The sequence below is a fragment of the Wyeomyia smithii genome, chromosome 2, assembly GCF_029784165.1.
Source record: "Wyeomyia smithii strain HCP4-BCI-WySm-NY-G18 chromosome 2, ASM2978416v1, whole genome shotgun sequence".
Classification (NCBI taxonomy): domain Eukaryota; kingdom Metazoa; phylum Arthropoda; class Insecta; order Diptera; family Culicidae; genus Wyeomyia; species Wyeomyia smithii.
The window spans coordinates 70,895,526-70,921,586 of record NC_073695.1 but is presented as its reverse complement, the minus strand read 5'-3'; the positions used below and the strand labels follow the sequence as shown (position 1 = coordinate 70,921,586).

General features: G+C 38.9%; 2 protein-coding genes across 4 annotated transcripts in view; both read left to right on the top strand.

Moving 5' to 3' along the window:
- The first annotated feature begins 761 nt into the window (after positions 1-761).
- Positions 762-4,171, top strand: LOC129721360 (uncharacterized). The gene is made up of 2 exons (XM_055673826.1): positions 762-990; positions 1,079-4,171. Exon 2 carries the CDS (start codon positions 1,085-1,087, stop codon positions 3,119-3,121), a length of 2,037 nt encoding a protein of 678 aa, XP_055529801.1. The 5' UTR covers positions 762-990; positions 1,079-1,084; the 3' UTR covers positions 3,122-4,171.
- A 2,936-nt stretch (positions 4,172-7,107) lies between these two features.
- Positions 7,108-26,061, top strand: part of LOC129719448 (cAMP-dependent protein kinase type I regulatory subunit) — an 80,712-nt gene continuing 61,758 nt past the window's right edge. For all 3 annotated transcript variants that reach the window (XR_008727212.1, XR_008727213.1, XM_055670752.1), the window contains exon 1: positions 7,108-7,935. Coding sequence is in view for 1 of the 3 variants with exons in the window: in XM_055670752.1 (XP_055526727.1) it covers positions 7,771-7,935 (165 nt within the window). In the remaining 2 variants the exon portion in view is untranslated. The remainder of the gene's footprint in view (positions 7,936-26,061) is intronic.

Genomic DNA, 26,061 nt, shown 5'->3' with positions numbered 1-26,061 from the left:
TAGACATATGCGTTTCATGTGATTTTCACGTAGAATTTAACTACCGGCAAAGTGAAAAGCATTTGATTAACGGATAGCTACTACGTTTTATAAAACGTATTAATTACGATTGTGGTTTCCCAAATTCTTAAGAGAGAAATTAGATTTAAGAATTTTTTGAAATATGTTGCTAGATAAATCGCACGGGCATGCAAAATTTCCAATTCGAAAAGGGATTGAACGACAAAAAAACTGACAAATATTGAGACATTCACCGTCTATAATTACTGTTAGCTGCTACTGTTTATGTTCAGGTAACTCCTGGATCTTTGAACTGAATCTGTACAAAATCTGTAAGCTAGAGATTCCATGTCGAATTATGGTTTTTCCTAAATCCACTCATTGGCAAGCCATCGATGGAATCAATTTTATGTTCAGAGACCGAATTACATAACAGCTTCGCCATTTTGATTCTTGTATATTTTCGCACGGAGAGTTCATTCTGTTTGACGTTGCCAAGTTCACGTAGATACTACGTGATAGAACATAGTATGCATGTGATTTTCACGTAGATGTTATGTTTGTCACATAAATCATGAAAATGAATAAGTACAGGAAATTTCACGTAACAATAACGTGAAAAATATTTTGAGTGTACGGTTACGTGAATTCACCCACCAAGCCACTAAAATATTTTGTAGTTTGACACGTAGGAGGCGCTGTTGATAGTTCACCTATTCGCCACTAGAGGGTCAAATAAAATTTTAGTGGGTGAATATTTTGGTGGGTAAATTCACGCAAGTCATCACGGGTCGTGAATATGTCAATAAATTTGAATAGTTTTTGCGGTGCAGCAGTGTTGATTTAAATCGAAAATATATTGATGGTAATCGTAAAATATCATACATTAAACTAGATGTCCCTACCCGGAAAGATGCTGGTGGTTTGCGCAAAAATATTCTAGTGCTTTGCATGAATCTTTGGCTACTTTGACTGTAGTAGCTGCGAAAGGTTAGTCGAAACAGTAAAGACGAAAAAGACTATCGATTAGTTGACCGCCTTAAATAACAAATAAAAATTCCTCTTTGTTCCCATACAGCACGTTATGCCGAATAGTGACTCTTCTGGTGGAATTTACGCCCCTATTCCGCAGTCAACTGTTACTGACTCCGAGAGCGAAGAGGATCTACACAGCACGGTAATACGACCAGCGGTCCAGCAGCAGTATTCTAGTGTGCGATTCGGGAAGACATTGGTAACTATGAACGGTACCAGCGGAAAAGGGAAAATGCAATTTGTTCCTTCCCTCAATGGAGCTGGAATTTTGGTAGCGGGACCACCACGAAATTTTGTAGTTAGTGGTGAGAACGGTAGTACTATTTGTAATAACTTGTACAATGGATTGCCCAGCCCAAGCGATGTTGAGGATGCCAACGGAGTATTTCAAGCGGATAATGTTGCGATCCTGCAGGAGGCTGGATCTATTACGGAGAGGAAAATGTCATTTCCAAGAAAGTGCTGCTTTATAGCTTCGCTAGCAGTTTGCTTCCTGTCCCTTATTATATTTCTATGGGTCATCCCTTGTTCTGATGAGCTGGCCTGTCCAGCTGGGACAGAAAGAACGAAGACGCAGAACTGGATTAAAAACTACGAAAAAATTGAGCTGAAAGGCGTTATTAACGTAGTTGAAGGTATTCGTGGAAAGAGTAAGAATTTAGTATTAATGTATCGTGGCGATAAATTATTTCCCGAGTTTGAAGATTCATACAAGAGAAGAAATGGGATAATCTCCTTGATAGGTAGCAGTGGAAAGGTAGCTTGGTATGATCAAATGGTTAATGAACCGAAAAGTATCGATTGCACGCTGATCGATGCAGACTTGAGCGGCGCGCCGGATTGCCTTATCATGGATGAGTATGGGCAGCTTGAATGCATTAATCCTCTGTCTGGTGAGTGGATCTGGCATTCACCCATATACGATCGGAAAAATATCCTAAAACAAAATGATCTTTTGGATTTTCCACTGGTAATCCCAGATGTAGATGGTGATGGTGTGAATGATTTGTTCTTTATCACGAGCTTTGGGGAAACAAAGCACAACAAGTTTGTCATGATATCCGGGCGAAAGGGACAGCTAATAGGCGATTCCTTCATTGTGAAGGAATGTATTTACGTTCATAAACTCATGATAGATGCGGATTATAACGTTATGTACAACTGTGTTCGGGAGAAATCAGAGCAACAACGTTCAAAACCGCTGGCAGAATTGTACAAGCTGATAAAACGCAAGGCACTGGATATGAAAAAAATTAAGAAACAGAAGAGTTTCTCTCAACATAAATTTTACGGTCAAAGGAAAAACACCGAAAAGCAGAGAACCATCACTTATGTAGGAGGTAAACAGTTGGTAATTGAAAATCGTGGAAGATGTCCGGAAAACTGCACGGCATCAGTTTTGTTAACCGAAAGAGCAAGTGGCAAATTGCTGTGGGATATATCTGGCAAACAGTTGTATGGAATGCAGCCTGTTCGATTAACTTTTAATAATTTTGCAGCGGATAATCGTTCCAGAACTTACGGATTTGTAGTTAAGTTTTGGGAGTGGAGTGAGGAGGAACCGGACAATCGAAGCAATCGCGAAAAGCGTGATTTGCCTACACCCAATCCTTTCTCCCGTCTTCTAGTGAAAAAACAAACCTGGGTGCTGCCAGCCGATGAAACCGAATCAGATTACTCAGAAAAAATGCGTCGCAGCGTGAACCAGACGTTACGCCCAGGAATATATAAAACAAGAATGCGCTACCTCAAAGAAATGGTCAAACTGATCGTGTTCAATTCCACCGATATTAAAATAGAAAATACCAGTCAGTCGAACGTAATTCAATTTTGCCGCGAGAATGTAAAAGATGCTTCCGATGTAGTTTGTCAGCCAGATCTGAATTATCAGGAAAACTCTTTGCTCATCGCCGATTTAGACGATGACGGCTCTCAGGAACTGGTGTCATATTACTCCACATTTGTTAAAACAGAGCCAGAAACAGGAGAACGCTCTAGCATGAAACTCAAAACGTTCGTTCAACTATTACGACTCGAGTCAGAGCTGCCAAAGCTTTACAATGCGATCGAGTCGATAAAAAACTAGGCGAACTGTTAGGAAATCCTACGTAAGGAGATATGTGTGATCTCATACCCTAGTCAGATGGGAACTATTCTCGTATTGTTTAGATATACACAGTCATTCAATGGATCTCAATGTTTGTATGGAGCACTTTTGTGAAAGTAGATCTAGTCAAATCAATTTAATACCTAGTTTTAACGAAGCACGTTGACAAAGAACCATTTTTAATAGATCCTCACCACTGATGTTAACTATTTATATTGCACTTCTGCTTAAATGTATAGTATGACTTCTTGCAAATAGATACAAACAAATTAGTTGCTTTCTACCTGTAATAAAAAAAAACTAGCAAAAAACGGTATTTGAGAAAAAAAAATTCCCATCTTTATGGTAGCATAAGGTTACCGTATCGTGGTCAATATTTGAAACCATCCGTGAATGCTTGAATCGACACAATTGTTGGCATCGTGAACTTGTGTGAAGCGTTTTTATGGATTGAAATACGCAGTTGATGTTTTAAACCGTATACCCAGTACATATGGTACCGCGAGGCGCCCTAATTCTGCGCACCTAGTATCAAAATGTTGATGCTGTTTAGTAAAAAAGGAAACACAAGCAGAAAGTTGACAGTTAACATATAGGAAATCACTTCCAAACATCATTTTTGAAAATCTGCTTTTGATTGATATTTTTTAACATTTTAATATGAAGTGCGCAGAATTAGGAACCGCGCAGAAATAGGGCGCTTTACGGTATAACGTTGTCAATTTCGCGGAAAATCTTGATAATTGTTACTTGTATTCCGAAATCACCTAGCTCCTTTAAAATAGGGCCGTATTACAGAAGCTTCGACGATAAAGAGACCAGATAGTTAAAGCCCCAATGCAGACACACTTATTTAATTGTGTGTCGGATGCAAAGGAGGAAGGGGGGGGATAAGGGTTGGGTTGTTACCTTGAAACGGTAAAAAACCACACGTGAATTGTTTCAAAAGTCGGCGGAACACATTTTTAAATCAAAATATTTGGAGCATTACAAAAAATCATCCTGAAAATAAACAATTATGAAAATTAATCATTCTTTGAATGCAACATCCGTTCTAGAAATAATTTTCGCAGTAAAGCATTTTTACCGTTTGTAGCAATTTATGTACGCCATCAGCAACTTATACCAACATTTTGACGAGCTCCAGCTGAAAAATTAATGAAATCGCTAATCCTCTCTCGAGTCAAGAATCGAACCTACGACGACTGGCTTGTTAGGCCCATCAGCAACTTATACCAACATTTTGACGAGCTCCAGCTGAAAAATTAATGAAATCGCTAATCCTCTCTCGAGTCAAGAATCGAACCTACGACGACTGGCTTGTTAGGCCACCATTGTACCTCTAGACAAGTTGGGCAGGTTGGAATACAATAATATTGATTCCAAAATGAAGCAAGGGGCTTAAATGAGTAGATTGATACTAATCGAAGAGGCACGTTGTCTCAGTAATGATTTGTGAGATTTGGTGATCCAATTTTATTGAAACCGCTGGACATTTTAAGGGCAAGCGGGACATTTTAGATGAACGCGGGACATTTTGTTGAAAAGCGGGACTGTCCCGTAAAACGCGGGACGTCTGGTCACTTTATTCGACGAGCCATTCGTCTCATTTGATATCAAGAGTGGAGTCGAATCTACTAGAATCTACTAGAGGTCTGATTTCTACTCAAAATGAAGTGTACCGTTTTCATCGTGTATTGTATGCAATAGATGCTATAAAATAAGCGCTCTGCACTTTAACAGAAAACAACCCAAAGGAAGCATAGACATTACACAAAACGTTGAATGTTTACAACAGTTACGTAAACCGCTTGTCGAGTCAAAGAAATATTGCGAAGAAGTCTTGTTATTTCGTAACAAGACAAGATTTTCTAGAAGAAATTGTGAGTTAGCATTGGAAGCAAAATACTACAAACAGACGTTCAAGCAAAAACAATATTAATCGAAAATTTCCTGTAAACATTCAACAGATATACGTTATAAATTACCTGTACACTAGAGACGGTCGGGTTTGATGTTTTCCAAACCCGAAATCCGATCCACTACTGTACACTAGCATCGCATGATGACCTTATTGCAAAACAAAAAAAAATCTCATCTGTACGGGTAGTACAGCTAGTATTATGAAATTTTACATATGTTGGTAATTCACCTTGGACGTTTGTCTGCGAAAATACTACTGTTTTTGGAAGGCTGGTGGCCTGGCCGTTTGAGTGATGATTACTATTTTCAAATACATTGCAGTTGTTTTTCGATAAATGTTTTGTACGGCATGTTTTCTTTCGTTTTTCTGCTGCCTTCATAAAATTGATGTACTTATTACTATATTAATGAATCGAAGTAAAGGCAGCACAAGTTACAGTTATTTGTATAGTTTTTGAGACTCGAATCTTACTATTCATTGTATAACTTTTCACATACATATATTAGTAAATCGTAGACCCCGTTTATAATTTGTTCTCGAAATGATCACAGCACAGGCTAACAGACATAACACTTTGAACAAATTTTCAATAAAATAATCGTTCGGCTTATATCAGTGCTTTACGTTTGTAACACTAGCACCACGTGCTGCCGTTGTCACGCTGCATCTTGCATTCCGACATCAGCGCTAGCGTCCCTATTTTGACTGATAAAGTTCATGAAATGTTCATTTCGATATCGAACTGGAACTAGGACGGTTGTCAGTATCAAATTTTTTAATGTCAAACGTTTTAATAATGCAAAAATGTCAAGATCTGATGTTATCTAAAAAAATCGAAAAAATTGACTCCCTGGTCTTTTTTGAGGATTTTTTTGGGCTAGAAAACTCTCCGTTGGCCCAACTCGGGAATTTCCAAGTCCCAGGAAGCCGGTTTATCCAGATCCCAACATTTCATGCATTTTTAAGACATACCGCCAACCGTCCCAATGAAAATATGTGACATCAGGTGGTTCAATTTTTTTGAAACCGCAGAACTTTGCAAAGGCAAAGTTGTACACTTTTTTTTTGTACACTTCAGATGAACGCGGGACATTTTGTTAAAACGCGGGACTGTCCCGCGAAATACCGGACGTCTGGTCACTTTAGGTTTAGAATAGACTACTTGATTGCTCCCTTTCTTTAGATAAATTTCTGCTTGTGCAAGTAATGGTGGCCGTTTCCTAAAAGATTGTTTAAGGCTCGAGGAGAGTTGAAACAATCTCGATTTTCAGTTAAAACAGGCATCTTAAGGCTGGATTACACTCTTTGACGCTTGGTCAAATAATTGTCACTTTTTGACAGATAAAAGTTTAGTCAAAGATAATTGTTTGTCACTATCCAATTTTTACATGTGACAAACACGGGCAAACAACCGTCATGATGTCAAATAAATTTGACCATTATGTCAGATGGTCAAATATTTGACCATTGGTCAAAGTGTGTAATACAGGCTTTAACTTGATTGATTGGTTATTTTCTTTGTAAAAATATCCGGACTACTTCGCGATGAGGGCGAATCGTTGCCTTGATTTCGTATTCACATAGGGTAGGCGAGCCAGTTATGGCAATATATACTCCATTTGAACTCCATAGGCCATAACTGGTTCATGCCATAACTGGTACATTTTTTAGGTATTGCCATAACTGGTGCTCCTCCCCTACGTCTATTTGAAATCTCACGCTAGAAATATTGAGTTAGATAAACATAACTCAGATTCACTATATTTTTTCATATCTGTAAAGCATTATGGCTTAAGCAGATTATGGCAACACTTGCTTTGACAAAAGTAGTTCTCATTCGCGTTGACGGTGTTGCTGATATTTGTTTGGTTTTTGCATGCGAAAAAGAAGGAAGGAAATACTTTTGTCATCACGCACATTTTGACAATTACATATGAGTGTTCACGTAGGTGCGAACAGCCTTCAAAATCTCTTTCAACGCGAATAACCCGAATTCACACATACGCATACTATAATGGTAGAGTGTGACGTTTCGTTTACAAGATATTCTTCCCTTTTCGCAACATCGTCACTGTCCCAGCCCCATCAGCTAGGCGTGTGAGAACTGCAGTAGCACCAGTAGCACTAGTAGCATCTACTTTTAAGTACCAGATTCAGTTTCTTTTGTCACAGAGGGAAATTCGCCCACAAGTGGAAACAACAAAACATCATCATCGTTAATCAATCACACAGCGATCAAAAAGCAAGCTGTGCCCATTCATCTACGTGAAAGCGCATCAATCAAAGTGATCGTGGATGGAAGCAGTGCAGCCCACGTAAACTGCAAAAGCTTGGTATTTTTTGCAATCTGGCGTCGAGAAACGAAACTGTTTTTTTTCATTTTGTGAGCGATTTTGTATAGCCTTTCGAGTTGAATCGTGTTCTTATTAGTAGTGTCCAAAGGTGTTATTCCCGTGTGCTAATTAAAATTAAAAAACTTGGAAAGTGTTCCATCGATTTCGTACTGAAGTGAAAGCGTGTCTTTATTTTTTTAGCAAAAAATTAAGTTACATTGTTTACATTCACTCGTATAAACTAACAAAGGGTTTACCCGATAAATCGCTCAAAAATTGCCCGACAGCTGCACAAACCCCCGACGAATCTAGCTCTAGATTCTAGCAGCAGTACCAGCAGGAGAAGGAATCACGAAATCACAGCAGCAATTATGGCGTCTCTGCTGGAGGAGGAGCAAAGCCTACGCGAGTGCGAGGCCTACATCCAAACGCACCGAATCCAGCGAGTTCTCAAGGACTGCATCGTGCAGCTCTGCGTTGCCCGCCCGGACAATCCGATATCCTTCCTGCGGCAGTACTTTCAGAACCTGGAAAGGGTGAGTTTATAATTTTGCGATTCTACTTGTTATTTTAATGTTAGTTGTCCAGAATTAGGAAATGTAGGTTGGTAGTTAAAAATGTTGGTATGTTTTCTGGGTACAAAAGTTTATATTTGATGAGAACGTTAGCTCGTTTCTGGTAGGCTATAAAATCAACAGATTTATTAAATTTGAAACTTCAAGGTACTTGAGCGGCGCATGTTGACTCAGCACAATACTGATTCATCTTAAACTTGAAAATTAGAACAGTTGATTTGATTGTTTCAATACAATATCACATTGCGAACAAATAGTTTCAATCGCATAACTGTTTTCAATCTTCGTATTGGCACAAGCGTTCAGCATTCCAGTATAGAATACAACAATTAACACCATCGACAATGTTGACGCGTTCAATTAACTCTTGAACTTATTAAGGCTACGAACGACGCAATGCCAGTTCCAAAAGCGTCACCATCACCGCTCTAGTTTTAAATGTAGCGTGGCAAAGGGACATGAAGTATCAACTCCTATTTTTGTAAAATTCATAATGAAATTTTTAATTGAATATTCGTAGATTGTCCACTAAATGTGCAGTACTTATATAAAATTAAATTCGGTGGCAGCATTTTATAGCATTCAAGACGGTTTTCACCAATTCACCAAACCGTTGCCCGCACCCTTACACATTTCTTGGTGACTGTGTGAGTTGGAAGTTTTGGACAGAGACATAAATAGGGGAAATTTCCGAAAATTTTTAAATCTGTTTCTTTTTACCTTAAAAGTCGTGAACGTCTTGAACGCAAGCGCATGAAATCTTTCTTTTTGAACATTTTTAGTTTTTATATAATTACAGTCGTAGAAAGTTACTACATTTTTTTACGGATCTCCTGATTCCGTTTCCACTTTTGTGTTGTTTGCTAAATAAAAACTAGAAAAATTAAACTTTAAATTAGAAATATAAAAAATAAGTTTTTGAGACAAATACATATTGATTTTATATCAAATTTCTATCAGAAATTTTTAAGGATAAATTGAATACTTTTTTTCTATGAAGGAATGAAAAAAATCTGAGAAAAAGCATTTTAAGCACAAATGACTTTGCGTGAAATATCTCTTACACTCTTTCACTGAGTACAAGATTTGGTTGTCGCTACAGGAGAAGAAGTGAACAAGGTGCAGTTAAATGAAAACATTTTTCCTTGATGGCCCGGTAGTTCAGCGTGTAACTGATAAGGTAACAACGCACTGCATGATCAATACATACACTTGCATGACTGTGACTGTCTGACTGTCTCGGTTGTACCTTGTATATTGCATAGAAAATATTCGTTCGCTCCGATGCCTAATCGAATACTTTTAATTCAATTGCCGGTGATGACGTGATCAACGGTAGTCAGCTTCGTCCTGATGGTCCGATTCCATGTGATGATGGCACATGGGCGCGACGGCCAAATTGCGATTGCGAATATGTAGCGTGGGTGAAATGACTGAAGCTATTCAACAAAATTGAAGAAGCTCATTTGTCCAGGCCAAAAGTTCAGCTTATTTTCATTAGCTCGGGTACTGGTAGACCTAGTTTGGTTACGAGTCTCCCCACGAGTTGATGTGGCTGAGTATTTGCTGCTTTCGAATCAAGGGCTCTCCAGAATGCTATATTTAAAGGTACTTGAAAGTTGTACCTTGGTCGTTTGTATTGCTACTACGATGTGTCGTGCCACATCGACTATATTTTTGTAGTTTATGTCAAGATTTCAAGAAAAAAAAAACGCTGCAAATTCATAGCAGTATGGATTAGGCAGCCAAAATGGTGTGCGTATGTTTTCATATTATGCATATTGTTACGTTCTACACATAAACTGAAACTGATTCGTTTTTTTTAAGGCTGTTCATCTAGTTAAAACGCTCTTGACCTTCAATCAAAAGTGCGATATAGCTGTTGATTTTTATTGAGTATGATTCTTAGAATTTGGACCAATCAAGTTGGCAAACTGGCTAAATCTAACAAGATCTGGCTTGCGTCAGGTCCTGCAGCATACTGCCAGCGGTCGTGGAACAAACAGGAAATTTTATTAATGTCACAAAAATCACAACTCTCTGACGTGCTTCCCGCTACCTTATCATTTGTCATGCTGTCAAAGTTTGACGATGAACTACAGGACATTTCCTACAACTGCTGTTATTGACTTTCGAAGTTTCATTCCTGTGTTTCATTGAATTCATTTCTGGATTGCTATGCATTTACCTAAAAAGGCAAACAACCAGGATAACACAAATAAGATTTTCGCATATCTGATGTTTTATGTTTTATGATATCTCGACTTTACTCATTCGGATTCGCGAGTTTTCACTTTGGAAAAATCTGTAAGAATTGATTGGCAATTAAAGATTTCTCCAGGCATTCAGACAAAACAAATCATTTTTCGAGGTTCGCCCAGCTTTGTTCTGAACAAATTGGAACTTGCATTCTTGTACGCCTTTGCCATAACCATTGCACTCGTCATCTGGTCTGGATGAAAGGCGAAAACACTCCGTCTTGAAGAGTTCTAAGTCAGTTTTACGCGTATTGTTCTTACCTTAAATATTTTTTTAACGTTGGACTACATCTCATTTTAGCAGGCTCACGAAAAACTGCTGCTTTCAAATGCACGTAACCTTTCTACCACTGAACGAATTTTTAGCATCAAGGCCATGATCGACAGGTAGAATATTTCCAAAAATAGTGACATGACTTTTTTCCCTGTATGGATTCATGATATTGCCCAGGTGTTTTCTGTAACCCGTACCTAATATTATTGGCAGTATCACAATTGGAGTAAGGGGCCATCCACATACCACGTGGACAGATTTTTAACGATTTTGATCCCCCCTCCCCCTCCGTGGTCAACTGTCCATATAAATTCTAAAAAAAATGTATGGCCCGTGGACATTAGCCAACCCTCCCCCCACCCCCCAAAACTGTCCACGTGGTATTTGGATGGGCCCTAAGTGATGCGCTTATCATTTATATCCGTGCTGATGAGTGAGAGTTTTACCCTTCCATTTCAAGCTTACTGCTCTACTATACCGAGCCCCTTTTCATTGCAATTCCCTGGAGAGATACTTCACCTAATCTTTCTTTTCAACCAGGTTCATTCTAAGAGGGACTTATAATGTCAAGAGAAAGGAGTCTTATCGAAACCTCGTTCCCCGTGCCAGTATCGCCAGTTACAGTTCCCTGGAGAGGATTGATATTTCTTTGATCGGTTTCACTATAAGAAGGACTTATTTTGTTAAAAGAAAGATGTCTTATCAAAACCTCGTTCAGTGTAGCAAAGCTCGCACACTCCTGCTGTTTGGCGGGCTCTCCTGAGTGCGTACTATCAGCTCCACACACAGTAGAGTTTACTGCAAGCAATCCATGCACACGCTGGATTTGATTTTTATTTGTTCCGCGAGCGGTGAGCATCGTAGCAGTCACACCGACCGCCTCGCATTCCGAAATAAAATTAGTTTTTTGATTTCAGTTGATCCGCTGGGTCACTATCGTAAACACCGCAAACCTCTGCAAAAATACAACGTTTCGGGGAAACTCCACTAATAATTGGTATTTCTTATGAACAAACGTGTTTTTTTGTTGTTGATTGAAAGAATTTTCAGAAAGTTTAGAAAAGACTATTTTTATGCAATAGAAAAGGTGCTACACACTTAAAAATAATTCCAAAATTTGCCTTTTTTTGCTCTAGCAAAAAGGTATATAACCCCTTGAGGCAGGCCTGTAAGTAACGACTTTACTATTTTCAACAATTTTAAACGATCGATTGTACCTAAAACCAGCAGTAACTTGCTAACCTTATCCTCCTAGCTGGTCTCGAGGTTCAATGCTGGCCAGAGACGGACGAAGAGTAACTTGAGTTACATGCGTAAATAGTTATGGCCCCTTATTTTGACGTTGGTTTAGAGGCCATCCACATACCACGTGGACAGCTTTGGGGGGGGGGGGAGGGGGGTTGGCTAATGTCCACGGTCCATACAATTTTTTTAGAATTTATATGGACAGTTGTCCACGGAGGAGGAGGGGGGGTCAAAATCGTTAAAAATCTGTCCACGTGGTATGTGGATGGCCCCTTACGTCTTACCGCACTATATCGAGATACATTCTGCGGAAAATAAAAACTAAAAGGTGTAACGTTGGATTGATATATTTCAAACGGTAATACTGCTGTAACCACATGACGAATCACAATAGTCAATATGTCGTTGGATTGATAAAATGATGGACAATTTCTTCAGTTATCATTATTTCATTGTTAAACAGTGAAACTTGGTGAAAAGTTTCAAGGTCGAATTCCCACGAACAATGTACCAATCACATGCGAGTTCGCCTGACACAGACTTCATGAATAGACATCAACTGCCTGCTATGATAACTTCTATATCAGGGGCAAAAAGAAAAAAAAAATCGACGGAATCTCCCCGTCCCAATAGATCAACTAATATTGGCTTCTATGAGCCTAGACTATTTTGATGTCTTGAAAGAAAAGCTTTTTCGGAAAGTTCGTAACTGATGTCTTGAAGGAAAACACGCTGGCACAGTCAACAGTACTACAACAGTATGAATTAAGCGCTGGTTGCTCATTCAGTCAGTGCAGTAGCACTCGATTTCCATTTGTGTGCAGCCAAGCCAAATGAAAACTATAGTCCCTATATTTACAGTCTGGTGGAGTGGATTTGGGAACCAATTTAAACTGTTATTACGGGAACTAGTCGTATAGAATCTCCATTGACTGGTTCCCGTTATAACAGTTTAAATTGGTTCTCGGATTCAATTCGCCAAAGTAGTAAAATATACAGAGACTAGAAGCTACGAAGCTCAAAAAGATTTTAAAGGCTGCTCATTCAAGTTTACGGAAATTATTTGTTATTATAAACAACATACCCAAATACTGCATATTCAGATTTTTATTTTGGTATAACATTTTTTCTAAAATCTACACAATTTACTCACTTGCATTCGTCGAGTATTTTCTTGACACGCCAATTTCGTTCTGTATTGTCATTGATAGGGTGCAAAAAATACAAATTTAATAGATTAAAATCGTGGTGCAATTCGAAAGTGATTTCTATTGAATAATGTGAATCTCTTGAAAATGAATCCAAAACCACTTCGACTTTTAGTGACTCGTTACGAATTGAGTGAAGTGCACAATCTCTCGAAATATACATGACAATTTTTTACCGTGTTGTGACCTGGAAGACAATCGAACTGCCTTCTTCTTTTCTGTCGTATAGAAGCATAAATCCGAGAGTGTCGTACACTACGCTGTGCGGCCGGGGATAAAATAATTCTGTACGCAACAGTATATCACGATGTTGGATGTTCCATCCAGTATGTGATTACCGCTGAACGGATTTTGGCCACCAGTGTTTTGATCGAATGAAGAAGCTTGTGATACAATAATTGGCATATCATTGAGTAGTAGATCAGTAAACAGCCTAGTGGAAAACCACTTTTTTCAGTTTCAGTTTGGCGTTTTAAAGTGCTTATTGTATTACTACCCCTGAACAGATTTCAAACATCGATGTCTTGATCGACAGGTGAATTATTGCGAAAAACTGTAACATAATAATTAAAATATCTTTTCAACAAGAGGGTTGTTAAAAATCGTTCACAGTCAATCAATCAGAAGCTCGCTTCCCCTTTGCTCATTTCGTTCTGATTGTCGTGAGGAGTAGATGGCATTTGAAATGGTTTTCATATCCATGTTGTAATGATAAAAGCTTCTTTCAAATTCTTTAAATTCTGAGCTGCATTAGGTTGCTGCTTTGTTCAGATAAAATTCGTTTTTTTTGTTTTTTGTTCAATCAATTAAAAAAAAAAATACATAAACATCTGTAAGAAAATATTTAGATACTAAACATATGAACACATCCTTTCATTACCGTACTGTAACATAATCGAACAACATTTTGCAAACAACGATTAGTGAGACTAATGTTGTTTATCATGCTAGCCATGGTAATTTTTGAAGGAAAGAGACAGATGACTTTCAAATATGGCATCTTTGTTGTTTTTTGGTATCCTAAAACTGATTAATTTTTTTCTTGTTCTGCTTGCTGAATAAATGTTTAAAATGGTCTAAATTGAAACATATGAATGTAATGTTAACATGTTCCTGAATTTCAATGACAATTTCAAAGTTTCTACAAAATATACATTTTTCACTTAAAACTGCAAAAGGACCCGAATGACGAATAGTTAGAAGGTCCTTAAAAATAAATAATAATAATAATAACTTGAAACTGCAACTTTTAATCGCTATTTTCCCACGAGCTTGTAAATACAGGATTTTTTTATGTGACATCTTTTCTAGGTAGTTGTAGGAAACTAACAATAATGCTGCTTTGGAATCGGTGAGTGTGAGCTATCTTCCGCAAGCGCAAGTAAATATAAAAGGAAGTTTACTTTTTACTAAAACGTTCTCAATTAAGATCTTTATAGAAGGTTGCTTTTTCGTGTGTTAAAGAAAATTTACTGCATTAGGATGAAAGGTATTATTCAATGTTGCACGCCGTGTCAGAAACGAGATATTATGCAACTTTAATGCACCTCGGGTTTTTCTTCACCAAAAGTTAGTTTCGGGCTTAAGCTCTCAAATGAAAGTGGTTTTAAAATATTCTATCGGGGAAAACTTGAATAAAATGAGTTTAAGTTTTTATTCAATGTTTTGACTATTTTTGCCCATATTTGAAGACACTAGGAACATTGAAATATATGGCATGGTAACGATATAAACAAAGTTTGTGTGTATGTGAGTGTGTGCATGTGTGTGTATGAGAGAGAGAGGAAAGGGGGACCTGTACAGTGTAGTAGTAGGTATAATACGGCATTTATCGATAGAAAAAAAAAATTCAAAATGTTTATGATGTTTTTTTTATTGTGTTTCATATGTAGCTGCTGTTACATGCGTCGACTGCCTTGGGAATATTCTGCTGATATTTTTCATGAGTTTTAAAAACGTAACGATTCATCCATTTTTAACAAAGTCGTGGTGAATAGTTTCAATAGTCTGTTCCGAACACCGTCCAAGTCCTTTCATTGCTGCAAAGCACATTAAATTTTATTGGATTATTGGATATCCTGAGGCTAATCAGCTTTCGCAGAAATAATCTATGGATTTGCGAAATTTATAAGCTCAATTCCAAAGCAAAACAATAAAACAGATTTTAAGTTTAGTAAAACCATTTTGCTTTTAACTTTGACTCTACTGGTTTTATTCGTGGGGATATCGGTTTCACGTTACTGGTACTGTGGTTACTAAATTAGTGATAATGATGAATGTTGCGGTAAAAGACAATGCCGTCAGGGATGGGCGAACATCTCAAGAGCTGTTCATGTGATATCGGCTCAGGAAAATGAACCACGGTTTTTTTTGGGTGTCGTAAAACTGATCGTTCGCTTGAAACCGAAGTTTACCAAAACATGACATTTTTTTTGTATATGATATATATTCTGGTTCGAACATAGACAAATATTGGCAAAATTGATTTCTTTCACTGAGAGATCTTACACTGAAAAAAAAAAAACATTAAAAAAATGTTGTTCTAAAAAATAGGGTTTTTATCCGAAATAAGTTTTTTGATATTGACAATTAGGGTAAACTAATCTGGACCCTTTTCTTATAATGGACCACTCGCAAAATTAACTCAATTTTTTGCAGGGTTCATTTACCATAAGTTGCCTAAAACTCTGCTGAACAAACCAAAGTGGGCTTTTTGCCTCCAATTATTAAAACTTTTTTTTTGCCTCCAATTATTAAAACTTACCATCGATTGATCATTTGTTGACTTGTTTAGAATGGCAAACAAGGGCCTTTTTTATCTCTTTCAATCTCTCTCTCTCTCTCTCTCTCTCTCTCTCTCTCTCTCTTTTTACACACGTACACACACATATACACGCACGTTGTTTATATTGTTACCATGCCATAAATTTCAATGTTACTAGCGTCTCCATAAATGGACAAAAATGTACAAAACATTGAATAAAACCTTAAACTCATTTTATTTAGGTTTTCCCCGATAGAATATTTTAAAACCACTTTTATTCGAATGCTTAAACCCTAAACAAACTTTTGGTGAAGAAAAACCCGAGGTGCATTAAAGTTGCATAATATCCCGTTTCTGACACGGCGTGTGTTGAAAAGAATAATTTTTCTTCTTAGAGGTCTGCAAAGAAATAATCAAAATACAGACCCCGTTCGTTTTCGGCAACATGTCAGAATTTTTTCTGTTGGCAAAATCGAAGCATGTCAAAAAACAAACGCTTTTCTTCCTATGACTTTTTAGTGGCCTATGACCACCTCAACAATAGATATAAATACCAATGAACTAGTTTTAGGGCTGTAAGGCGTTAGAGGTGTCGCTTGATGGATTTAGGCTCAAGAATATGGGAATATCCAGAACGAAACGAGAACTGGTCCGCATGTTGGTTCTAAAGACCTAGACACTTGATATGACACTTCCGAGTAATTAGTGGCATGATACGGTACTAAGTACTGCTTTGATCGTGATCATCATATTACCGTAACATGTTCCGGTCATATCTCCAGAATCTTTTTACCGATTTCAGTCATCCGTTTCGGCAACATAAAGGACAAAATGCCTATCTATTGGCGGTTGTTGAACTTAACCCTCTAGTGCCCAAGTTAATTTTCAGACGGACTTCGAAAAAATCACTATGAATTCTTATAAACATTTTTTAAGTACTGATTGAAGCTTTTTAAAGGTTCAACTGAAGACCGTCTAGAGGCGGCACTGGGCACTAGAGGGTTAAATTGTTCAAAAGAAAAATTAAAACTATAGAATAAGATTAAACATAACCATGGCTCATGTGTGCCAAAATCGAACCGTGCCAAAATTGAATAGTGCCGAAAGTAAAACGTGGTCAAATCGAACAGAGTCTGTATTCTAGTGCAGCCTGCTGCTGATAGTGCTGGCAACACGAGCGCACAACTTGACACACGCAGTTGCCTTGAAACTAGAAAAAAGCGGAAACCAGGATTGTTTGAGACGCAACACATAAGAGGCATGTTTTAGCCCATTTTGGTCAATTTTTCGCGAAAACTAGTTACGATCGCGATGTTCATTAGTGTTAAGAAAAAAGTATACTTAGTTTGAGTAGTTACTAGAGATGGTCGGGTACGGGTATTTTTACCCGAAACCCGTACCCGACCCGTACCCGACGGGTTCGGGTCGGGTTTCGGGTAACGCCAAAAAATATTCTACGGGTTCGGGTCGGGTACGGGTAATTGAAAAACCAAGGCTTCGGGTTCGGGTCGGGTACGGGTTTGAAAAATTCTCAATTGGTCGGGTACGGGTAATTCAATTTTCGTGAATTGTGAGAACTCAATTTTTATCATTTCAAGAATAGGTGTTTTCTTAATTTCGATAATCGGTAAGATCGGAGAGAAAATCGCCCATCATCACTCAACGAGAGATCGCCCAATACCTATTCTGACAGTTGTCGGCAGTCTATGCACCAAGGGAATGACATCATGCTATCGCTTTCTAATGTTAGATTGAACAGTTCTTCCTGCAACGGTTTTGATTTAAATGTAGTTTTTGTCGGGCTTTTTTCATAACTGTCAGGAAAACCGCGGAGCATTGCACAGTGAACGTCTCCAAATAAAAACGACTTAATACAAATGCTTGCCAAGTAAAAAAAAGTGTCGATAAATACGACAAAAATATGGTATATACTTAATTTTGGGGTGCTGAACACGAATCTCCATTCCACTTTTTATTTGGAGACGTTCATAAAGCACGTGACTTAATTTTTCATGATTTTTTAGCACTTCTCCCCTAACTTTTTTATTAAACAGAATTATATGATCTTCAACCACAAGCAACGCCACAGGGCGTCCTCTTTACAAAAACAGCTTACGTAGTTTTTGCACAACTCCTCAAATCAACCAAATTTCGCAAAAAAAATTGTTTTTATGAAAATTAAAACAATATTATATATTATAATAGGTAATAAAAACTAACTACAAATCAACTTTTTCTTCGAGGCTAAAAAAACAAGCTATCATTGAAGCTGCAGAGCGTTTCAGAGTAATGATATATTTTTTTTAAATATGTCAAAAAACGTCAGTATGCCGAGTTTTGAAAAGTTATAAAAAAATCAAATTTTATGATATTGCACCCATATTTTGGACTTAAGCACTTAAATATTTATTTATTTATTTATTTATTTAATATCTGTTTTTTACTGATTTTTAGAATTTATCAATGACACTGAATCTATACTCAAAATTACAGGTTTTTGGCAAATGAAGTGAATTATCAAGTTATAAACTATATTTATTTTGACCTTTTAAAATTCGTTTGACCCTTTAATGTGTTTATAAAACTCGTCGTTTATTTTAAACTTTACCAGACATGCACTTTTCATAGTGAACCGATTCCTTATAGTGGACCACCCGCCTGAAACTCTGGGTTCATTATCATTCGTTCACACGCACACTCGGTTCTAACCTGGCTCCGGCCATCATCTCGAGAAACCACATATGGCAATCAGTGCATAAAATGTACGAGGTACCCAGGCATGTTGAACAAAAAAAAATTAAAAAAAAAACCAGGACGGGTCGGGTACCGGCAACTTCGGCGTTTTTTTCTATCGGGTACGGGTCGGGTACGGGTAGTTAGAATAGATATTTTTCGGGTTCGGGTTGGGTACGGGTATTTAAAACAAACCAGACTTCGGGTTCGGGTCGGGTACGGGTTTGGAAATTTTCGATGAGTCGGGTACGGGTCGGGTACGGGTAAAAAGTTTCCCATACCCGACCATCTCTAGTAGTTACGCGACTCTTACGTACCTGGCATATGTGGAAAGCACTCTAATAGCTACCGGCGTGAAAATATAAACAACCCCGGGAGATAGAAAATAATAATGTGAAAAATAGCAGGATTGAAACGTTTTTAGGATTGCAAGGTAAAACCAAATGTGCAAACTGACTGAATTAGGTTCATTGGTGCTGGTTTAGCAGTTTAGCAGTTTTACAATTAAAATTTTATGAGGCATTCCCGAGATACGGTAGTATGCAGGAGGAAGCCATCGGTCCTCCCATGCTTGGACTCTGTCCCGTTTCACGTTAAGTTTAAATCGTGCGTTTCGCGGCAACTTTCAGGAGCTACAATCACAATCACAATTCTCTGGAGAAGCTCCTAATGCAAAACCTCTGGTCAGTTTTATTATAGGTATAGGACTTATGTGGTCCCCGTGGTTCTGTGGTTAGCGATGTCGGTCGGCTAACTCTTTCACACGGTTGTGATGTCGTTTTCGATTCCCGATCTGGTCGAGGAACTTTTCGAGCGAAATTTTCTAGACTCAGCACGGGGGCACGGTGCCTATTTAGTAGACAACTAACCACTGGATTCAGCCAAATAGTGTAAATGATATAAAATCACAAGCGAAATTTTCTAGACTCAGCACGGGGGCACGGTGCCTATTTAGTAGACAACTAACCACTGGATTCAGCCAAATAGTGTAAATGATATAAAATCTTGGAAAGTTCTCCAGTTGTTGTCTTCCTATTGCATTATTTGTGAAGTTTGTGTTATCATGTTTATAAAAAGTTATTTTCGATCGATGGTATAAAAAAGATCCATGTTGTGCAAAGTTTTGGGTAGTTGGCGTCTTCTTGCTGACCCGTGCAGTCGTGCTCGGTGCTCGAAGTAAATTTTTTGCCACCCTGTGTATTGAAAGTTTATTTGAAATTATATTTTTTGTATAAATTATAACCAAAACATTAAGTCGTACCATCCGGATTCCTACGTCGAGTTTGCGTTTTCAATTCGTTTATTCGGAGTGTTGAAAGAATTCTCAAAATGAATTTTCTGAATATCATTTTATTTATTTTTCTTCTTGATTTTTACCTCGATATTTGAATATTGATATTGGAGGATATTTTTTTCAGATAGTGTTAGGTGTGAATCAATTCTATTCTTAAGTTGTTTTTTTTTTCTCGAAAAAGAAAGTTTTTGATGCGTACTTTACGCAGATTCCGAAACTTACGCGTGTGTTTTTTCTCACCAACACGTAAAAATCGAATATTATTTGCACATGAAAATTGTATGTAAGTTTTGTATATGCTAAATTGCATTAATGTTTGTCAAATCAATTGTAGTTTCAATTGAATTTACTCGAAACGCTTATAAATCAATAACGAATGAAAAACTTCAGGCGTTTCTGCAAGCTCCCACTATTTTCGGGCCCAATCCAACCTAGATGTTCTTCCGCGAATTTCAGTCGAGCTTGAGGATGCTTCCATGTGAGCATAGCAACTTTTCATGAACTCCTACCAACATGGCTGATTTCAATTTTCCAGCAATTTTCAACCTTGAATATACTCTAGGTATGATGCATCATAAAAGCCTAATCAAATCTTTAAATCAGCTCCAATTAGGTAGGTTAAGTGCATCAGCAATTATTTATTAGGAATACTAATCAGCACTTAGTAGTTTTGTATTCGGAGTGTGGATGCTATGCGAGAATTGCGTTAGGTGGACTGTTGTTTTGTGGATAGAAAAAAATCCCCTAATCCGTTACTCCAGTGGGTAGTCAGTCCATTGTCAGAACACAGGAAAATGTCCAATTCAAATAAGTGTTTACCATTATTTTGAATTGGGGTTCAAAATGTTCCCGGTGTTTTCTATATTTTACTGACACTGTACCAAACCAACAATGCTCAGTACCTGCATTGCAGCAAGTCCGGCTTTGAATATCGATTCGAGCTGATAAGATTTTTTCACGAGAACATGGCAGCTGCTGGTAATGTTAGATAGCATACCTTATGGCGTTTTATAGCCTTGCGGCATGCTTGGCAGATCCGCATCTGCTCTACCTGATATTGATCGACTGCATGAAGGAGTTTTCCTTTTCATTAATATATTCACTGTAAGCCCTTCTGCTTTCTATTTATCAGTTGGTGTTGCATCAGTAATGCAACACTATTCTAATAATTTCCTAATCGTATTTTTTTCATCTTACACTCATTATGGTTTATCAGTACTTTTGGATAAAGCGTTATCAGTTACAGATAAGCGGAGGGAATGTAAACACTATAGCTCGATATATTCTGGGTTGAAGAGAAAGATTCGTGCAACCCCCACAAAGGCACACACAGTACAGTATCGGATTGTAATCAGTCATAACGTCAAAAGTTTTCTCGGGTGATTTTTTCGTTATGCATTTTCATTTCGATTATTCCAAAAAGAAGTAATTTATCCGTCATCAAGCGGTAATCCGTCTTTATCAAATTAAATAGTTCGTGTCTTAATGCTCTCTAGGAGTAATTAAGACAAATTGTGTCTCGTTAGTTGTTAGCAAGTGTACGCATGGGAAATCAACTGGTTGCTCGCTGGGGTGCCGCCTTCAGTGCGGCTCCCAAGGTACAACGGCAACAGCACCGAGCCACCGCATCAGAAGATAACGACCCAACGGACAGGAAGTTTTCTCGTGTAAGATCTATTATTCGTGCCGCTAGTTTCGTGAGGAAATCCTGGCGGAAAGATAGAAATCGAAAGGATGACGATCCAGAAGGAGCTTGCACTGGGGAGACTGATTTGCTTCCAGAAAAATGTGATGAAGGACCCTTTCGGCGGAAAGTGCATCATTTTGAAAAGGATACCATAGGCACTAGTTGGATGAGGGAAGATAATGAAGGAAACCAGTTAGAGACAGATCGTACTGAGCTTTGTCAGCAGGTAATGCACTGATTTTTTTTTTCTTCATCTATAATTTATTTGACACGGCACAAATACAATTTAATGTTTCACGGCGCCAATTATATCTGGTAGCTTACTTTCTAAAGTATCTTAATAACTAAAAGCAAATTTTTTATCCTCGTTGCCGACTACGAGCTGAAACTAAATCTAACTTAAAGCTAGAATGTTTTGCATAAAAAGCACTGATTTGTTGTTTGATGGTTTTCCATCGCCATAGGTAAGCAGCATATTGAATATGTTCCGCTGCTGGGCCAAGATATTACGGACTGGCATATTGGGTTGTCTCCCTCGGGACCTGAGAGTATCGCGCGGGTCTAGTTGCTGTTTCCGGATCCGTGGTCTTAACGTGTTCTTGTCGTTTGGTTGGATGTAGGCGGAATGGAATAGGATTAAACTGGGGCGTGGATGGATTTCAGGAAAACGTGTATAAGGGACATGTAGGATAGGTCACGGCTCGCCAAGACATCACGAACAGCAACAGCCGGCTGCCTGCAGGGAAGCTATTAATTTAGACCTGGCGTCACGGTGTACCGGGCATGACCAAACCACATGCTCTACGTTGTAATAACCCTCACCACAGGCACATATACCACTTTCCCCGAGCCCAACACGACGGAGATGCGCGTCAAATCTATAGTGATTGGACATAAGCCGGGACATCACGCAAATGAAGTCCCGACCTACATCCAACCCCTTGAACCACGGGTTCGTCGATACTTTGGGGATTATAGAATGTAACCACCTTCCCAATTCCCCTCTGGTCCAAGCATTTTGCCAACTGATGATCGTATTCTGACGTACAAGTGCGAAAAATTCATTAAAGGCAATTGGTCTTTCATAAATATCACCGTTTGTTGCGCCCACCTTAGCCAAAGAGTCCACTTTCTCATTGCTCGGTATCAAGCAGTGAGAAGGGACCCACGCTAAGGTAATCTGAAACGATTTTTCGGATAAAGCACTCAGATGTTCCCGTATTTTCCCCAGGAAATACGGAGAGTGCTTAACATCTTTCATCGATAGGAGAGCCTCAATGGAACTGAGACTGTCCGTAAAGATGAAATAATGGTCCGTGGGCATTTTTTCGATAATCCCTAGGGTGTACTGAATTGCAGCTAATTCTGCGATGTAAACAGAAGCAGGATTATCCAGCTTATGGGAGACGGTTAAATTGTTATTGAAAATACCGAAGCCAGTGGACCCATCAAGAAGTGATCCGTCAGTATATAACATATTGTTGCAGTTGATGTTTCGATATTTATTGGAAAAAATTTTGGGGATTTGCTGCACGCGTAAATGATCCGGGATTCCACGAGTTTCTTCTATCATGGATGTATCGAAAAACACAGTAGAATCAGAAGTATTTCATAAGTCGACACGATTTGGAATATTCGAAGAAGGGTTAATATTTTGGAACATGTGATTGAAATATAATGTCATAAAACGGGTTTGAGAATTAAGTTCGATTAACCTTTCAAAATTTTCAATCACAGGACGGTTCAAGACCTCACATTTGATAAGAATACGAGAAGACAGGCTCCAGAAGCGGCTCCAGCTAAGACCTCCAAACTCATCGTATGGGTCGACTGCATGCAACCTAAGGCGATACGCAAACAACGATATTGTATTCGCTCCAGTTTGATCAAATGTGTGTTTGCTGCGGAGCGGAAGCAGAAACACCCGTATTCAATGACAGACAATATCGTTGTTTGGTAAAGCCTTATAAGGTCTCCTGGATGGGCTCCCCACCAATGTCCGGTTATTGTACGAAGAAAATTCACTCTTTGTTGACATTTTTTCATCAGATACCTCACGTGACAACCCCAGGTGCCTTTAGAGTCGAACCAGACACCAAGATATTTGTGTACCAAAACCTGAGAAATCGTTTTACCCATTAATTGTGTTTAAAGCTGAGCAGGTTCATGCTTCCTAGAAAAAACTACTATCTCAGTCTTCTCCGGAGAGAATTCGATACCTAGCTGTAAAGCCCAAGCAGACAAATTGTCCAAGGTATCTTGCAATGGTCCTTGCAAATCGGCAGCTTTGGCTCCTGTAACAGAGATTACACTGTCGTCTGCAAGTTGTCTTATCGTGCATGAATTTGCCAGACATTCGTCGATGTCGTTCACATAAAAGTTGTAAAGAAGGGGGCTTAAACATGAGCCCTGGGGAAGACCCATGTAGCTAATGCGAAAAGTTGCCAAATCGCCGTGCGTAAAATGCATGTGCTTTTCGGACAACAAATTGTGCAAAAAATTGTTTAAAATTGGAGAAAATCCTTTTCGGTGAAGTTTACCCGAAAGAATGTCAATAGAAACGGAATCAAAAGCCCCCTTAATGTCCAAGAACGCAGACGCCATTTGTTCTTTGCGAGCATACGCCAGCTGAATATCTGTTGAAAGCAACGCAAGACAATCATTCGTCCCTTTGGCACGGCGGAAGCCAAATTGAGTATCTGATAGTAGACCATTTGATTCGACCCAGTGGTCTAAACGACGGAGTATCATTTTTTCCATCAATTTCCGGATACAGGATAGCATTGCAATCGGCCTATAAGAGTTGTGATCAGAAGCTGGTTTCCCTGGTTTTTGGATGGCGATCACCTTCACTTGCCTCCAATCCTGCGGTACAATGTTTTGCTCCAGGAACTTATTGAACAAGTTCAACAAGCGCCTCTTGGCATTGCCGGGAAGATTCTTCAACAAGTTGAATTTGATTCTATCTAACCCAGGCGCGTTATTGTTACAGGACAGGAGGGCAACTGAAAATTCTGCCATCGTAAAAGGTGATTCTATCGCGTCGTGGCCCGGAGACGCATCGCGAACAATATTTTGCTCAGGAACAGAGTCCGGACATACTTGAAGACTCCTCGCTTTCGTTGACCGTTACGCGATTCCGCATTCTTCGGGCTGTGTTCCAAAGAGTGCTCATCGATGTCTCCCTCGACGTCTCGTTCACGAACCGACGCCAATATCCGCGTTTCTTTGCTTTAGCCAAGCTTCTAAGCTTGGTATCAAGCTCCGAATACCGTATATAGTCGTCGGGTATACCTCCCTTCTGGAAGGCCAAAAACGCGTCGGATCTTTGCGTGTAGACATCGGAGCACTCTTTGTCCCACCACGGAGTTGGAGGCCGCTCTTTGATCGTTACGCCGGGATATTTCTTCGTTTGGGCTTGCAACGCGGCGTCGAGGATTAAGCCCGCGAGGAGGTTGTATTCTTCAAGTGGTGGGTGATGTTGAATCGACTCGACCGCTTTTGAAATCATTTCCTCGTATAACTTCCAATCGACATTCCGTGTGAGGTCATACGGAATGTTAATTGGTCGCGTGCGAGTTGAACCGTTAGTAATTGAAATAAGAATAGGCAGATGGTCGCTACCGTGAGGATCGAGGATTACCTTCCATGTGCAATCCAACCGTAGCGACGTCGAACATAAGGATAGATCCAAAGCGCTTGGGAGCGCTGGAGGTTTTGGGATACGTGTCATTTCACCGTTGTTTAAAATAGTCATGTCGAAGTCATCGCAAAGGTTATAGATTAAAGAGGAGCGGTTATCATTGTAGGGGGAACCCAAAGCCACACCATGAGAGTTGAAGTCTCCCAAAATCAAACGTGGCGAGGGAAGAAGTTCTATTAAATCAAAGAGCAACCGTTGCCCAACCTGTGCTCTGGGAGGAATATATATTGAGGCAATACAAAGCTCTTTACCTTGTATTGTCATTTGACATGCGACAACTTCGATGCCTGGAATCAAGGGGAGGTTAATACGATAGAAAGAATAGCACTTTTTAATCCCTAAAAGTACTCCTCCATATGGGGTGTCTCGATCAAGGCGAATAATATTAAAATCATGGAAGTTGAGATCAATATTTGAAGTAAGCCAAGTTTCACAAAGGGAAAATGCATCGCATTTGTTTCTATTTATTAAAACTTTAAATGAATCCATTTTTGGTAAAATACTTCTACAATTCCACTGTAAGACAGAGATAGAATCCTTTGTATACGCAGATGAATTAGGCATCGAAGGATACAATCGCTGCAAGGAGGGGCCATTGGGCAGTCAACTGCTTCAAAAATGATCTAACTGTTGGGAGGAATGCTGTAAGAAAAATTTTAATTGGATCGGGTACATTGAAAGTTTCAAAAATCCAGTCCACAATGTCAGAAAATTTCACTAATCCAGAGTTTGTTTCATCAACTGGGAGTGCAAAAGGAACAACTGGGGTTTTAGATGTTCCTGGCAGTGCTGGGAACTCCTTCTGGGACTTTAAATTTGCAAGCCCAGGAGGAGTTTGCTTCGGTTTTTCCGCAGCACTGTTTGGTTTGTTTGTAACTTTCATTTCTCTTTGGGAAATCTTAGGACCTTTTCGGGAAAGTT